Genomic DNA, 13,630 nt, shown 5'->3' on the forward strand with positions numbered 1-13,630 from the left:
GTTCTTTTCAAGTCGAACTTTTTTTAAAGTCAATATACTCCTGTTTAGTAAAGAGTGTTGGTTAAAAAAGTAATTTAAGGCAACAAAGCGGAGAGATATTTGCTATAAAGGTGAACACGAGAAGAGGAAACAAGAAGAAGACGCCACCAAGGGGCTCAAGCACAAGAGCTTTATTCCAAACACAAGAAAACACGCTAGCTTGCTAGCATGCTAGCATGGTGGTTCACAAACACCCAAAACAAAACACCCTTTATGTCAACTTCCCGTCTTCCATCCCAACGTCACGAAGCACCAATCGAGAACTTTCCTTGAAGGACTCTATACTTTCAAGTCGAACTTTTTTTTTTTGGAAACTCTTGAGTTTGGACGAGAAGAACAGAAACTAAAGCGTGTCGTCGGGGTTTAGCTGTCGAACATCTTCTTCCTGTCTGACTTGTCCTCGATGTTTTTACGCCAGTCGCCAACGTCGCGGAGCTGCTTGTCCTGAAAACACAAAATGTCCTCGTCAGCAAACTTTTGCCACCGTCTGACGGGAATCCCATCAGCAGCGTCCCAAACATCTAATAGCAACTTTCAAATATCTCACAGGCATCTTCAAACATTTCTGCAAATTTCTCCAAACACCTCAAAACCAGGTTCAAACAGTCCAAAGTTTTGACATTCAATAACACTGTGGAAGGTCGTCATCTAACATCTCACGAGCATCTTCAAACTCTTCCCAATTCATCTCCAAACCTCCTGAAAGTCCTTCAACATCTCACAGACATCTGCATCATCTGCCAAGTCCCCTCAGCGCTTCCTCTTTTACCCGACGCCGTGAAGCATCCGGCCAAAAGCGTGTGGCTCACCTCCTCCTTGACCTCCTTCTTGACCTGCTTGAGGTTGGCCCTGAGGTCCATGTTGACGGTGTGCTTGGAGCCCAGCAGCGCTTTGAGCATGGCGTCGGCCGACATGCGCACCTTCTTCAGGCGAGGTCTCTTGAACTTGCCCCTCAGGTCCACAATTTTGATGTTCAGGTCTCGAACCTGCAGGAGACAGACAAATGACATGAAAAGGTTTCCGTCTGTTCCCCAGAACACAGAAATGGTTTACTCTTCTCACAAAGGCATCCTTGACCAGAAAGTGTTTAATGGTCTCATGAAGGCTCGGTTCTTCTCACAAACGCCCACAGACCAGAAATAGCCTTCTCGCAAAAGCTTCACTCCGTCTTCTCACCTCATTGAGAACCATGTCGAGCTTGAACTCGATGCAGTAGCGTTCCTCCTCACTGACGTCAATCTGCTCGCGGAGTTTTTTGCAGAGCTCCTGAGGAGGACATGACAGCAATTTCAGCACGCAGAGGTCAACGAGCACCACCACGTCCAAGACGGCCACTCACCCGCAGCTCGTCGCCCGAGTAGGGAATGTCCATGGGGGGACATTGGTTTTCCAGGAACTTCTGGCGCTCCGCCGCCTTCTCGTTAGCCTCGGCCTCCAGGAGGTTGTTGGCCACCACCAGCATGCAACTCTGAGGGGGTAGGCGGGCTCACTTAGGATGATGCCGGCCGGCCGGCGGGCGGGCGGGCGGGCCCGCGTGAGCGAGCGAGCGAGCGCACCTACCTACCTTCAGAGTGTGCTTGCGTCTGGCCGACAGTCGTTTCCTGCACGGATGGCAACATTACGGACGACCGAAAGATTCAAGCGACTGGCAGAAATTTCATCGAGTCTTGGGAGGCTTTTTTTGTCGTTATGGGTTAGCTTGAAGTTGCTATTTTGCTTTATGTTTGCATAGCAACCGTTAGCGCGTCAGCATTTAGCCCACCTCACTAGGGTTCATCTCATTAGCGTCTGGTGTCAAATGAAGGCAACAGCTGAATGCAAGTTGTTAGCATGCTAACAAGTACGTGATGGTAAATGTGATGACACTCACTCGGTGGCCATGGTGGCTTCTCGGTGTAGACCTTATCTGCGAGACAAAAATAGAAAAAAGATCAAACATGATAAAAATGACCAAATATAAGAAAAAAACAAAAAAAGTTGTTCGCTCTAAAAATGCACAAAAGATAAACAATGTTGAGCGCATTAGCGGCAGCCTCGGAATGCTCTTCTGAGTTTATTTGGGGACGTGAAGATGTCTCAAGTAATCCCCATGGATTCAATGTCCACGTTTAATTTTAGAAAAGGCTCTGGATGAAAAGAGTCCAGACGATCTCAGGCAAGCAGTCAAACGTTTCAACCGCTATCTCGCTAATGTTAGCGTGACCCTGTGCGCTGCATGCTTGATGTTAGCAGGAGGTGACTTAAGTGACATGTTGACTAAAATGTTTGTCGTTTCCTCCTTCTCTTGTTGATAAGATCACTTAATCATCAGAGTGGAAATAAGCTCAGTTTTGCGAGAAGCAAACCAACAAGTTCTCACCAGTGATCTATGAGCATAGAACAAGGTGACAAGGTGGTATGGGGAGGTGAGCACGGGGGTCGGGGGGGTCATCAATATCAAACGGAGGATGTGCGTCTATTTGCGGCCTCAGCTGTCGGAGGAGGAAAAAGTGACGAGGTGCTCGTCTTAAAAGAAAAGATGTCTGAGTGAGGTGCTCAAGGGAGGCCGTGGGGGGTGGGGGGGGGGGGGGGGGGGGGGTGGAAATGTATTTTGGGAGGTGCGAGGACATGATGCTGAGGGACATCTGCCCAAGGGATTGTCTACGGGGGCCGTAACCCAACACGCTGCCGCAAGAAGCTTTCGCATGAGCAAAGGGAAATAAATAGCAGGCAGCTGCTGGCCGCTGCCGCCGCCGCCGCCGCCATCTTGTCACTCACATTTTAGGCCCGATTTGCGCCCAAAAATTCTCGGCGTCGGTTCGACAAGCTTCCACTCTTGAGTCGGCAACGACGCATGTCGTGTTTTATCTGAATTACGAGGAAGCCAGTCGGCCTCGTGTTGTCGTTGTTGCCATGACGACCGAGACAACAAAGACGCTGCTGCTTGATGATGATGAAGAAATCAGAAAGCATCAACTTGCACATTTGCTAGCTACCATTGCATCGCATTGACCACCGGCAAAGCTCTTTGCTAGCTTATTTCAAATGTTTTTTTTAATCGTCTCAAATATTTTTTCCAAACTATTCGATGTGCCCTCAAGATGGCCACTCTCTCTCCCCCGACTGTAATTTGATCGTCACGCCGACACGCACGAAATGAAACGCTAGCAAACCAACGACGCTGACTGACAACTGTGGTGAGAACGTTCAAACAAAGCCAATGTGATGAGGACGCTTGCCCGTCCTCATGTGTGGTGTGGTGTGGTGTGGTGTGGTGTGGCTGACCTGTTGGGGGTGCCGACGCTGGGCTCGCTCGCTCGCTCCTTCCTTCCTTGGCTGGCTGGCCGGCCGCTCTTGTGCTCGGGATGAGAGATGAGCTTTAAATGCCGCGCTGGCGGGAATGCGCCGTCTCCTCTTTAGGGAAGTGGATTAGCCAGCAGGCCAATGGCCACGCAAGCTCGTGTAATGCAACGCACACACACACCGAACGTATAAATAACCGATTGACCTTTAAGATGGTTTTCTTCTTCTCGATGACGACGATGGATCAGAAGAAGACCTCGGTGAATAAGATGAAGGTGAGGCACGTGAACGCCATCATCAAGGATGAAGACTGTGACATGATGACCATCAACAAGCTAGAATTTGAGGAGCAAGAGGATAAAGATGAACTTGAGGAGGAAGACGGTAAAGGTGAGGGTGAAGACCACTAAGAAGGTCAAGATCCTCCATCCTGGCATCTGTTGCCATGGTGATGACACAAATCAGTTTCAATGATTTGGGTTTTTTAATTGCATTGAAGCTCCCGTGGTTAACGAGTACATATTTTTGCACGTAGCCACGGCCAGTGTTGGGGCGAGCCGTCCAAGGAGAGGGCGTCGAGTTGGACGCTAGGCGTCGCCCTCGAACATTTTCTTCCTGCCGTCCATGCCCGACTTGTCCTCGATGTTCTTGCGCCAGTCCACAACGTCGCGCAGCTCCTTGTCCTGAAAATCAACAAAATAATATCAACCATGAAGAACGTGCCGATGCTGCCGACAGGTTTGCGCGAGCGACTGACCTCGTCCTTGACCTCCTTCTTGACCTGCTTGAGATTGGCCCTGAGCTCCATGTTGACGGTGTGCTTGGAGCCCAGCAGCGCTTTGAGCATGGCGTCGGCCGACATGCGCACCTTCCTCAGCGTGGGCTTCTTGAACTTGCCCGTCACATCCTGCACTTTGATCTTCAGGTCATCTATCTGCGCACGAGGCAACGGTGAGACGGTGAGACACACGAAAAAAAAATCATAGTCACGTTCTAAAGTTGGCCAGGGGACAAAATGTCGCCTCCTACCTCTTTGTTAGCCTTTCTGACCTTCACTTCAAGGTCGTAGCGCTCCTCGTCCGTCACGTCCGTCTTGTGGTGAATCTCCTTGCACAGCTCCTGCAAACCCACGTCACTGTTAAGCACCCGCAGATTCATTTTTCTTTTTCAATAATTAAAAAAAGTTTCATTACAAAAAAATTATTATTCATTGAGCTATTTGGCCTTCCACACGCACTGTCCCTGCCCACACACCTGTAGCTCTTGCATGGTGTTGGGAATCACCAGCGGGGGGCAGCAATGAGCCATGTAGCGTGCCCGCTGCTCCTCTCGCTCCCGGGCCTCCTGCTCGAGGTGATCTTTGGCGATGGCCAGCATCACACTCTAAACACAGCACAAAAAAAACCACACACGGAGTTGTGGTCATGTCAACATCTCACAAGTTTGGCGCATGTTGTGTACTTGTACCTTGAGGTGATGTTTGCGACTCAAAGACATTTTCTTTCTGAAAGATTTCAAAATGAATAAAAACACACGATGGATGGGAACGATTCCATCCGTCCTTGTTACAGTTAACAATCAAACACACGTTTCGTTGATTGTAATAAAGCAAAGACACAAGATTTCAGACTTACTGCGACATTTCTGATGGAGGGAGTGATTGTCTTCAAGCTGTGAAAAAAAAAACTGCTGAAAAAAGAAGGCTAAAAGTCTGACGGAAAAAGAGCTTTCAGATGATGACAAAATACATTTGATTGATTTGAAACCTTAACAAATGACTAAATAAATAAATAAACAAACTAAATGACATGTCAAATGCAGTACATCTTTCAAAAAAAAAAAAAAAATTCTTACCATTGAAGGGAAGAAAAGCAGTAATGACCGAGATCATTCTATCGTCTTTCTCTTTATGGACGCTGATTTTCTCAGCGACCAATCAGCTTGCAGCATCTGCAAGCGCGCACCTCCCAAAATAACTTTTATTCCCAAAGTGGGACTTTGCCACACAACAAGCGCACTTAATGGTTTGTTTTGTGAATGGCGGCGGGAAGGCCGTCCAGCGTTCATCTGGTGCTAAAGGGGGAGTAGTGACAGACAAAATGCAGCATCTGCACAGAAAAAGCACAACAACGTTAGGAGAGCAACAAGGACCATTGAAATTGCAATTAAATAAAAAAAAAAAGACTAAGGTTATCACGTACGTCATCTTTTATTGAATGAACAGTACAAAGGTGGTGGCACCACTGAAGAATCACCTGAGAACATTGAGGAGAACCAAGTCCACGTTCACCTTCACCAACGACGCGGGAAAAACAAAAGCGCCGATATATTACAGCCGCCGTTTGCCAAGCTCACATTTGCACGTAGAAAAAGAAAAAACAAACAACTCAACGGCAGATATTGAGAAAAGGTGCAAATGTCACGTCACAAAGCTAACCAAGACGCCAAGTTATTTTCACATATTGTTAGCATAGCCGTCGCTAGCCACTTCAACGACAATAGCATCCTTATTTTGTAAATATTTGCATAAAACTTAACAAGTTTGCCATACGTTGGCAGGAAGTGTCAACACTTGATGACTTGAAGGAAATGTTTTGTTGTAATGCTAACAAAATGAAACAAAATTCTCCGATCTACATTTGGAGGCTAACCCAAATGCCGAGCTAACGAAAACATTAGCGTCGATGCTATTTGGTCACTTGCCAAACATCGGCTAGCCTCAAAAAATGCCACCTTAAATGAATTTGAAGAAGAAATTCACATTTCAACAAATGTCTTCATGTTCCCTCTTTGAATCATAGCACAGGGAAGTCCAAATATTAGCAGGAAAAAATGTGATGGAAATTGACCAAAATATTTTTGAAGAAAATAAGCAAAGTTATACTTGAAAACTACAAAGCCAAAAACGGTACAGTATTAAAATGAAAAAAATCCAAAGTACCTCCCCTCAAAAAATGTCAATTACATGAACAATATTATCATCAAAAATGGAACTTCTGCAATTTTATGACATTTAGTCATTGAAATGGAGACTTTCCTGATATTGCCACCTTTTGCTTTTTCCCCTCTATGGTGTGCTTCTTTCAAATCACCACAAAACATCCACAATATTCACACACAACACAATTCAGACCAAGAGTCCAAACTCTGCACAGTAGAATCGAGTAAAAGTTCTTCCTCATGGAGGACAGCTCGGCGTTGTCGTTCCAGCAGCAAACGAGCACATCGACACCAACATTTTCACGAGGAACCAACAAGATGGATGCATTTTGGGGAGTTTTGGGAGAGGGTGGCCTGCAGGTTCTATCAACAAGAACTGAACTGGATCGCCAGGTACAAGAACCACCATTAAAGATCGACTGGGGCGACACCACATCACTGGAATCAAAAGCGGGCCTCAGCCCTCCACACATGTTGGGACAGATGGGGAAAAAAAAAAAGGGATCCAACTCCTTCACAAGGCTCAACTGGAGAGCCACAAGATTCCGACTAGTACCAGAAACTAGTTCCACATATCTCCTGAGATGTGGTGATGGAGGTAAAAAAAAAAAAAAGGTTGGAGTCCAGCCATGCGACAGCAAACGTCTGAAACCAGAAGCAGGTTTCACTCATCTGGAGCTGACAAAACAAGACATCAACCGGAGGACCATCCATCCACAAGTCGTCGCGGGACCGGAACCATGTTCACTCGAGTCCATCCAAAGAGTTGCGGCCAAATCTCAACTGGACGCGGCGCAGTAGCAGAAGCACACGTTGCGGCACATCGCCGGGCGCTAACTTTTGCGGCCACTCGTCGGAGCTCGGGGCGGAGTCAGGTCCAGGCCACCTTCCTGGAGATGGCCTGCTTGAAGCTCTCCGGATCCACGTCGCCGGGCCTGAGCGTCCTCTCCAGGCTCACCAGCAGGTTGCGGTGACATTCGCGGATGTTGACGGGATATTTGGCCCGGAGCAGCTCGTAGGCGGCCATGAGCCTCATGTTGCGCTTGAGCATCAGGTACTGGATGACGCAGGTGGGCGCCAGAGAGAAGCCGTCCCCGCAGTGGACCAGAACCCGCTTGCGCTTGCCGGCCGAGGCGTGGATGCACTCGTTGATGTCCTCGAAGCAGCGCTGCTTGACGTCGCCGATGTCCACCTTGAGGCGGGACCAGCTGTGGCGGGCGCCGCGCGAGCAGGTGCAGGGGATGAGGCTGAGGGCCGGCGCCGCCTGACCCGGGGCGCCGCTCATGTCGATGATGCTGTCGATGTTGTTGCGGCACAGCGCCCGCCCGTTGTACGCCGCGTTCAAGTTGCCCACGTAGATGTAGTCCGTCACCTTGGAGATGACTGGCTCGAAATGCCGCGGGCCGCCGCCGCCGCCACCGTCCCCCTCACCTCCGGTCGGATCGGGGGCGCCGGCCGGACCCGTGGCCGATCGCCGGCTGTAGTTGCGCAGTTTCCGCGACCCGGAGCGAGACGGCGGGTTGGAGTCCGACTCGGAGCTGACGTTCCACGGCGGCGAGAAGAGCGAGAAGCGGCCGGTGGTAGCCTTGGACGGAGGACCTCCCGCGGCGCAGAAGAGGGACGCCCGCTCCAGGGAACCCGTGCTTCTGGCGGCGCCTGCGCTGTGGGCCTGCTCCATCTGATGGAGACATCACACACACACACACACCCACACGGCCAAGCGTCAGTCATATCGGCATATTCTGACACCAAGACGACTCCCACAAGACCCGACCTGAGCTTTGAGGTTGTTCTTCCATTCCTGCGTGTCGAGAGCTTTGAAGCGTCCACTGCTGTCGGATGACACCGACATGCAGAGGGGCCGATGGTGGTGGTGGGCCCGGGGGGGCAGCTGGGGGGTAAGGGTCGCGGGGGCCGCGGGAGGCGCGTCCGCTGCCTCTCTTCTACTCATCATCAGATCGGGACAAGAACCTGAAACAAACACACGAAAACAGAACTTTGTAAAATTTGAGTGAGGTACTGAACTTTTACAAAAATCTAATCAAATCAATGTATGCAACGTTAGCAGTCTTTTCAAAAGACAAACTAGGAATCAAACACAGAACGCACCAGTACATTCCAAGCGACTGACGGACTGAATGTGGAGGGTGTTGTGGTTGGTGAAGATCTTGTGAAGGGCGCTTACGAGTCCTGCTGGAGACAAGGAAGAGTTCCTCAGGTTTTGACAGCAAGCGAGCGAGCGAGCGAGCCAGCCAGCCAGCCAGCCAACCAACAGACTTACCAGCGCGGCGTCCATCGATCTGACTACTCGGCCCCTTTTCGGCAGCCACGATGTCGCACTCGGAGCGGGCGTCCATGTCTGGCCTCCTGCATACAAGGAGACAAGCAGCCGCCGGCTCAGGCGGCGCGTCATCTTGTTGGATGAGCCGGGCAACGCGTCGCCTCCATCGGACGGAGGCGCGCGCATCAGCCGCTAAAGTGTGGAGCAGCGAGCTCAGCGTGTCATATCGTCAAGCCTTAGAAACTGTGGCCATGCTAACTTGACTTGTTAGCGAACGGGGCGCACCATTCACACGCCGCTGGCTAGCATAGCAAACCGGCGGTGTGTCGTTCCTTCACGGCGTTCGGAGCTTGCGCCGCATATGACTCCAATAAAAAAAAAGAAAAAACACGATTTCACTTCGGCAAGTTGAGTTACATGACTAAATGAGCTGGAACGAGTGCTAGCCGGCCAGCTAGCCTGCTAGCTATTCCGCTAGCCGAGCAGCTCGAGCCAACCCGGAAGCGCGCTTTCTTTTTCCTTCTTCAGTCTTCTTGTGACTTCCGGGAGAATAACTGCGCGGTAGTGCGCCCACTCGTGGGCTGGAGAGTGATTGCCAATATTGAAATCCGTACAGTTGAGTGAACCAGTTTAATGTGTACGATTCAAACTGGACCCATCCGCGAACATTGTTGCAATAAACCTTGTAAAAAAAAAAAATTAAAAAAAAAAAATTAAAACTCTTGTACCTACCTACTGTGAAAAAACATTGATAAGAAATAAAACACAAAGAAACATTTGTAAGCAGAAAATATGCACTAATTACAATGATACTAAAATGAGTGTCTCATAAGAAGCAATGCTGTGTAGTAGTGGGAGTAGTAGTAGTAGCCTTGCAGGATGGAGACATTGCCGTTTTGTTGCTTTTGTCAACATATACACACACAACACAGGATTGATGTTATTTTGCAGTTATTTCATTCCAAAAAGACCCAATTAGCAAGCCTGGAAGTATGCAGTTTTTCCTTCTTCCAAAAAGAACTTAAGAGAAATGGCTGTGCGCTAGTGCTGGAGAGAGATTGCCATTGTGTTGCATTTGCCACTCAAGTGGATGGAAATGAAAAATATTCACTTCTCAAAAAGTGGAAGGCAGATTAAAAGCTGATCACGTCAGAGTGATGAAGACAGACAGTCATTGCACGGATAAGATTGAAGTAGGAGTAAATGACAACTCACTGCGTGTGTTTGCACCTTGTCAGAGCTTCCACGGACCGACTGAAGCATCGCGCTCGCTCATTCGGTCTTTTGTTTTTTCCTACTCTTGTGCCAGGTGTCATTGGACCACTGGTAACCTGGTAACCTGATGTCACAGCTCATCCTCCTCATCCTGCTCAAGTGGGTTCGTCAAGGAGCAAGCTAGCACCAGGAACACGCGAGCTTGGCTTTTTCCGATTTGCGCTTGCTGAGCGCTCGTAGGCTTCAAAATATCAAGTTGACCCCAAGTGACAAAGAACGAAAAATCAAAACGAGAGAGCTTTGTTTAGCCTTGAGGGTTCTGTTGTGATTGTCTGAAATGGACCGGTTACATTTTATGGTAACTTTCCCCCCCTTTCAACGGGACATTGGTGATCAGCTGATGCTTCAAAAGCAGAAAAAATGCTTCTATATCACATTGCGTGATGCGTTTTCACATTTTTGTTTTTGATTAGCTGGCGTCTTTCAAATATATTGACCGCTTTCTTCAAACAAATGAGAGAAATGCTCAGAATCAGCTCTGTGTTGATACGCATAATGTTGCATTACATTCTTACCATTTTGTTGTTTTGTCGATTTTATCCAAGAAAAAGTAGCAAGAGTGAGTCCAGCTTCATTTGAAGTTCCAAGCGGATTGTTCCTTGGAGCATTTTAGTATAATTTATGCCAATGAAAAAGTGTTCAAGTCGGTCCACAAACTGTTTCGAGCGCCCTCTGTGGGTCATAGACGTCACTGCGTGCAGATGATTAGTATCTCTTGCTCTCAGGAGACTTGAAGCAGCACAAAGACGATGACGACTCAGCAGCTCAGCTTGATTGCTTCTACAGCTCACTGGGGACGCAACACCACTAGAAATGATTACATATACTCGCATATAAAGAAAATTGAAAAAACGTAACAACAAAAACACAAAGAGTGCCTATTTTGTTTGTACCTCTTGTTGAGCGAGAAGGGCAGGTTGTTGACGAGCGGGATCTTCTTCTTGAGGCCGAGGGTGGCGTTGACCTGCTGCTCCGACAGCAGCGAGTGCCACTGCGCCACGGGCCGGCGCGGGTAGGCCAGCATGTCGCCCCAGTGCCTCAGCTGGTTGCCCGCCGCGTCGCAGCCCAGGAAGATCTTGCCCGCCGGGTCGTTGGGCGTCATGGGGTCGTGGTCCCACACCGAGATCACCAAGGTGACGCGCTGGCCGCGCACAAACGGACGGCGTCTACGCGAGTCGCTCGCCGACGGCTGGCGCGGCGGCCCGTGAGCGGCGGCGCCCCCTACCTGAATTTGCGCCATGGTGACTTTGAAGGAGAAGGCCTCGTTGTAGTACGGGTTGAGCGTGTTCTTCTTGACCGACGTCTTCTTCTTCTTCCACTTGCGCTTGTCCAGAGCCAGCTGCACCTTCACGTACGGATCTCCACCACGACAAGCACCGCAATTTCATTTCAGCACGACTGATAGCATTCTTTGCAACCAGAGTGGTCTGGACTGTTCCCAAGTCGACTGCAAGGTTTTTTTTTTGTTTTTTTTTTCTTCAAGTCCTAACCTGATCTTCCGTCCAGGTCGGTGCTCTTGAGGTTTCTGGCCTCCAAGATGACCACGGTCAGTTTGCTGGATGTGGGAACGTAACGCAAAGAGAAGCAGATCTCACCAAGGTTCTCCTCCTGAGAAAGAAAAGAATTGCCTTAAATTCCAGACCAAGGTCTAGCTTCTACAAAAAAATGGGATTAGGATTCTAATCATGCTAGTCTAACGAGGTCCTATAGGACTTGACTTCGATTTAGGCGTAACCTCCATGTCGGCAGGTTCTTGGAGGTCCCTCCATTCTTCTATGATGTGGCTCCAGTCCACTTGTCCGAGTTTTAAGCGGAGTTCTCCAATGATGTCGTTTTTGGAGAAGCGGTCGAAATCAAAAACCTGAAGCACGGCGGTCGACTTGACCAAAGCCACCTTGGAGATCTGACGACAAAACAACAACAATACTTTTAAACTTGAACTCGTTTTGTTTGGACAGAAAGCACTGTCGGTCCAAGATTTAGGTTGGAGAGTTAATATGGATTGAGATTCTAGTCCAACTAAGGGAGCACATTCCCTACACACTGGCCCGTGCCTCGCCGAGTTCAGGTCTTGATTTTTGGAGCTATAAGGATTAGCATGTTTGCACCAGTGGTACCTGGAAGCTGAAGGTCTCGTTGAAGGTGGCGTTGAGCGTGCTCTTCATGACTTTGGTCTCGCGGGTCATGGTCTTGTCGGGTAGGAGGTAGACCTTGACGTAGGGGTCCGAAGTTCCTCCCAGGTCCATGGCCTTCAGGTTACGGGCTTCCTTCACGCCCACCTTTAGCTACACGCAATTGATGGGTTAACGGGATCGGCGTTACGGTGTTTATGAATTTGCTCACCTCGGAGAGCGCGGCGTCAAACTCCAGCGAGTAGAGCAGCTTCCCTCGTGGTTGCTCGGCGACGCCAGAGTCGCGGCCGCCCGCGCCCGCTTCAACCTGATGGCAAACATTCGCTTTGACGCTCGCTGGAACCTTTCAAACCAAGGCGCCGTTCTTCTCACCGGCTCGCTGTTGATTTGTTGGCTCTGCGGCTGGAGCTTGACCGTCGGCTTCTGCCGTCGTTTCTTGCGTCGGCCTCTGCAGCAGCACGCGCACACGCAACACACCACAAGCAAGAGCAGGACGGCGCCCACCGCCGCCACCACGTAGATGGCCCAATCGGGCACTGTAACGCACGCACAAATGCAAAGACGTCAGCTAGTCACCTTACCGGTCGACTTCGATGCTCTTCATGGTTGTACGCTCAATGTTAGTCCAAATCATTTTCTAAGATCTCCTCCGACTACTGTGGAGAGAAGGTCGAGTGAGCCCAAGTTGAACTTGGTGCGTTTGAAGCGATGTGCACTAGCTTAAATACACTTGTTGTTGTTGTGTGCGTGCGTGCGTGCGTGCGTGCCACCAACACGGGATATTCTCAATGATCCCGTCGATCACATCAGTGACTGAGGTGTTCTTGAAGCTCGAATACATTGTGGTGAGACGATGATGAAGATGATGAAGAGGGATCTGGAGGTGAGACAAGAACACACGTTTGATGCTGACGTCAGTTCAGACTGCCTCGACGAGAAGGTTACGCATCTAAAGTTGTCTAGTATTTGTTGCATTTTTTGTAGTCGCAAAAACTGTGAAGAGTTTGAAGATGACATGCATGAAGCCTTAGGGATTTAGTACTGGAACACCTTGGATTCACCGCCGACAAGTTTGCACTGTTACGTTTTGAACAAGACAAACATGCTCCTTCACTGCATTTGCCAAATTCAACAACCCAAAGTCAACATCACATTTGCTCACGGATGTCACGCGAAGCTCCACGTGTCCACGAGAGACGTTGCGATGGCGCTCACCTGGCTCCGCTGGAGACCAGTAGCGCAAAAAACAGGAAACAAGGAGGGAAGGTAGAAAGGAAGTTAGCAGGCCTTTCACGTTAAACACATCCCGAACTCTGCCAAAGAACAAAACAATCATTCGTATCCAATTTCGACTCCATTCAGTGCCACTGACGATTGTAGACATCCAAGATATTAGCTGGGTTGGCAGTGAATGAGTTCAAAACAACTCTGAGCAATGAGATGGAAAACACATGACAAATTATTCTGCATCGCGGACGGTACCTGGAGGCTTGCCGTCGTCCACTTTCATCCCACTTTGAATTTCACGCTAGTACGCGGCAGCGGGCGCTCTGGTCCGGCTTCTGCTTTGACGGCTGCTCGGCTGCAACCCGCAGGAGCGGCGGCGGCGGTGACACGCCTGCTCTGCTCTGCACACACACGGGTTGACTTTTCGTCTTGAGAAAACAACTCGTCACCGGTC

At 49.5% G+C, this 13,630-nt stretch overlaps 4 protein-coding genes across 8 annotated transcripts; all 4 read right to left on the minus strand.

Moving 5' to 3' along the window:
- Positions 1 to 155: 155 nt before the first annotated feature.
- Positions 156 to 3,432, minus strand: LOC148397146 (troponin I, fast skeletal muscle-like). The gene is made up of 7 exons (XM_088378732.1): positions 3,304 to 3,432; positions 1,910 to 1,945; positions 1,604 to 1,640; positions 1,379 to 1,507; positions 1,216 to 1,305; positions 849 to 1,025; positions 156 to 483 (listed from the first exon to the last, which is right to left on the minus strand). Exons 2-7 carry the CDS (start codon positions 1,918 to 1,920, stop codon positions 403 to 405), a joined length of 525 nt encoding a protein of 174 aa, XP_088234858.1. The 5' UTR covers positions 1,921 to 1,945; positions 3,304 to 3,432; the 3' UTR covers positions 156 to 402.
- A 354-nt stretch (positions 3,433 to 3,786) lies between these two features.
- Positions 3,787 to 5,662, minus strand: LOC148397147 (troponin I, fast skeletal muscle-like). Its single transcript, XM_088378731.1, has 8 exons — positions 5,523 to 5,662; positions 5,176 to 5,429; positions 4,956 to 4,992; positions 4,789 to 4,825; positions 4,576 to 4,704; positions 4,351 to 4,440; positions 4,079 to 4,255; positions 3,787 to 4,004 (listed from the first exon to the last, which is right to left on the minus strand). Exons 3-8 carry the CDS (start codon positions 4,961 to 4,963, stop codon positions 3,909 to 3,911), a joined length of 537 nt encoding a protein of 178 aa, XP_088234857.1. The 5' UTR covers positions 4,964 to 4,992; positions 5,176 to 5,429; positions 5,523 to 5,662; the 3' UTR covers positions 3,787 to 3,908.
- LOC148397148 (uncharacterized) lies at positions 5,512 to 9,185 on the minus strand. Of its 2 annotated transcripts, none has more exons than XM_088378725.1 (4): positions 8,543 to 9,089; positions 8,371 to 8,454; positions 8,036 to 8,232; positions 5,512 to 7,939 (listed from the first exon to the last, which is right to left on the minus strand). In XM_088378725.1, exons 1-4 carry the CDS (start codon positions 8,616 to 8,618, stop codon positions 7,133 to 7,135), a joined length of 1,164 nt encoding a protein of 387 aa, XP_088234851.1. In that variant the 5' UTR covers positions 8,619 to 9,089; the 3' UTR covers positions 5,512 to 7,132. The 2 variants fall into 2 exon arrangements, with proteins under 2 accessions (XP_088234851.1, XP_088234852.1); XM_088378726.1 differs by having other exon boundaries at positions 6,860 to 7,939; positions 8,371 to 8,451; positions 8,543 to 9,185.
- A 133-nt stretch (positions 9,186 to 9,318) lies between these two features.
- Positions 9,319 to 13,614, minus strand: syt8 (synaptotagmin VIII). Of its 4 annotated transcripts, none has more exons than XM_088378720.1 (11): positions 13,432 to 13,614; positions 13,112 to 13,173; positions 12,724 to 12,826; positions 12,322 to 12,485; positions 12,161 to 12,256; positions 11,935 to 12,102; positions 11,553 to 11,720; positions 11,308 to 11,425; positions 11,043 to 11,176; positions 10,711 to 10,958; positions 9,319 to 10,607 (listed from the first exon to the last, which is right to left on the minus strand). In XM_088378720.1, exons 1-11 carry the CDS (start codon positions 13,457 to 13,459, stop codon positions 10,598 to 10,600), a joined length of 1,299 nt encoding a protein of 432 aa, XP_088234846.1. In that variant the 5' UTR covers positions 13,460 to 13,614; the 3' UTR covers positions 9,319 to 10,597. The 4 variants fall into 4 exon arrangements, with proteins under 4 accessions (XP_088234846.1, XP_088234849.1, XP_088234848.1 ...); XM_088378723.1 differs by having other exon boundaries at positions 13,165 to 13,262; positions 13,432 to 13,610; XM_088378722.1 differs by having other exon boundaries at positions 13,112 to 13,262; positions 13,432 to 13,610.
- Between the last annotated feature and the right edge of the window lie 16 nt (positions 13,615 to 13,630).

This window comes from Syngnathus floridae, chromosome 6 (genome assembly GCF_059516105.1).
Source record: "Syngnathus floridae isolate MCC-2025c chromosome 6, RoL_Sflo_1.0, whole genome shotgun sequence".
Lineage (NCBI taxonomy): Eukaryota > Metazoa > Chordata > Actinopteri > Syngnathiformes > Syngnathidae > Syngnathus > Syngnathus floridae.

What these genes read in the sequence shown, in the direction of transcription:
- syt8 (XM_088378720.1), bottom strand. Translation starts at nt 13,459, where the DNA reads ATGAAAGTGGACGACGGCAAGCCTCCAG. An exon ending in GGACGACGGCAAGCCTCCAG is followed by an intron (nt 13,174 to 13,431) that starts GTACCGTCCGCG and finishes ACTGGTCTCCAG; the next exon opens with CGGAGCCAGGTGAGCGCCAT. An exon ending in ACGAGACCTTCAGCTTCCAG is followed by an intron (nt 11,721 to 11,934) that starts GTACCACTGGTG and finishes TTTTGTCGTCAG; the next exon opens with ATCTCCAAGGTGGCTTTGGT.
- LOC148397148 (XM_088378725.1), bottom strand. Translation starts at nt 8,618, where the DNA reads ATGGACGCCCGCTCCGAGTGCGACATCGTGGCTGCCGAAAAGGGGCCG. An exon ending in GATCGATGGACGCCGCGCTG is followed by an intron (nt 8,455 to 8,542) that starts GTAAGTCTGTTG and finishes CCTTGTCTCCAG; the next exon opens with CAGGACTCGTAAGCGCCCTT. An exon ending in AGAACAACCTCAAAGCTCAG is followed by an intron (nt 7,940 to 8,035) that starts GTCGGGTCTTGT and finishes TGTCTCCATCAG; the next exon opens with ATGGAGCAGGCCCACAGCGC.
- LOC148397146 (XM_088378732.1), bottom strand. An exon ending in ACTCGGGCGACGAGCTGCGG is followed by an intron (nt 1,306 to 1,378) that starts GTGAGTGGCCGT and finishes TGTCCTCCTCAG; the next exon opens with GAGCTCTGCAAAAAACTCCG. An exon ending in TCGACATGGTTCTCAATGAG is followed by an intron (nt 1,026 to 1,215) that starts GTGAGAAGACGG and finishes TGTCTCCTGCAG; the next exon opens with GTTCGAGACCTGAACATCAA.
- LOC148397147 (XM_088378731.1), bottom strand. An exon ending in GTCGCAAACATCACCTCAAG is followed by an intron (nt 4,705 to 4,788) that starts GTACAAGTACAC and finishes TGCTGTGTTTAG; the next exon opens with AGTGTGATGCTGGCCATCGC. An exon ending in ACACCATGCAAGAGCTACAG is followed by an intron (nt 4,441 to 4,575) that starts GTGTGTGGGCAG and finishes GTGGGTTTGCAG; the next exon opens with GAGCTGTGCAAGGAGATTCA.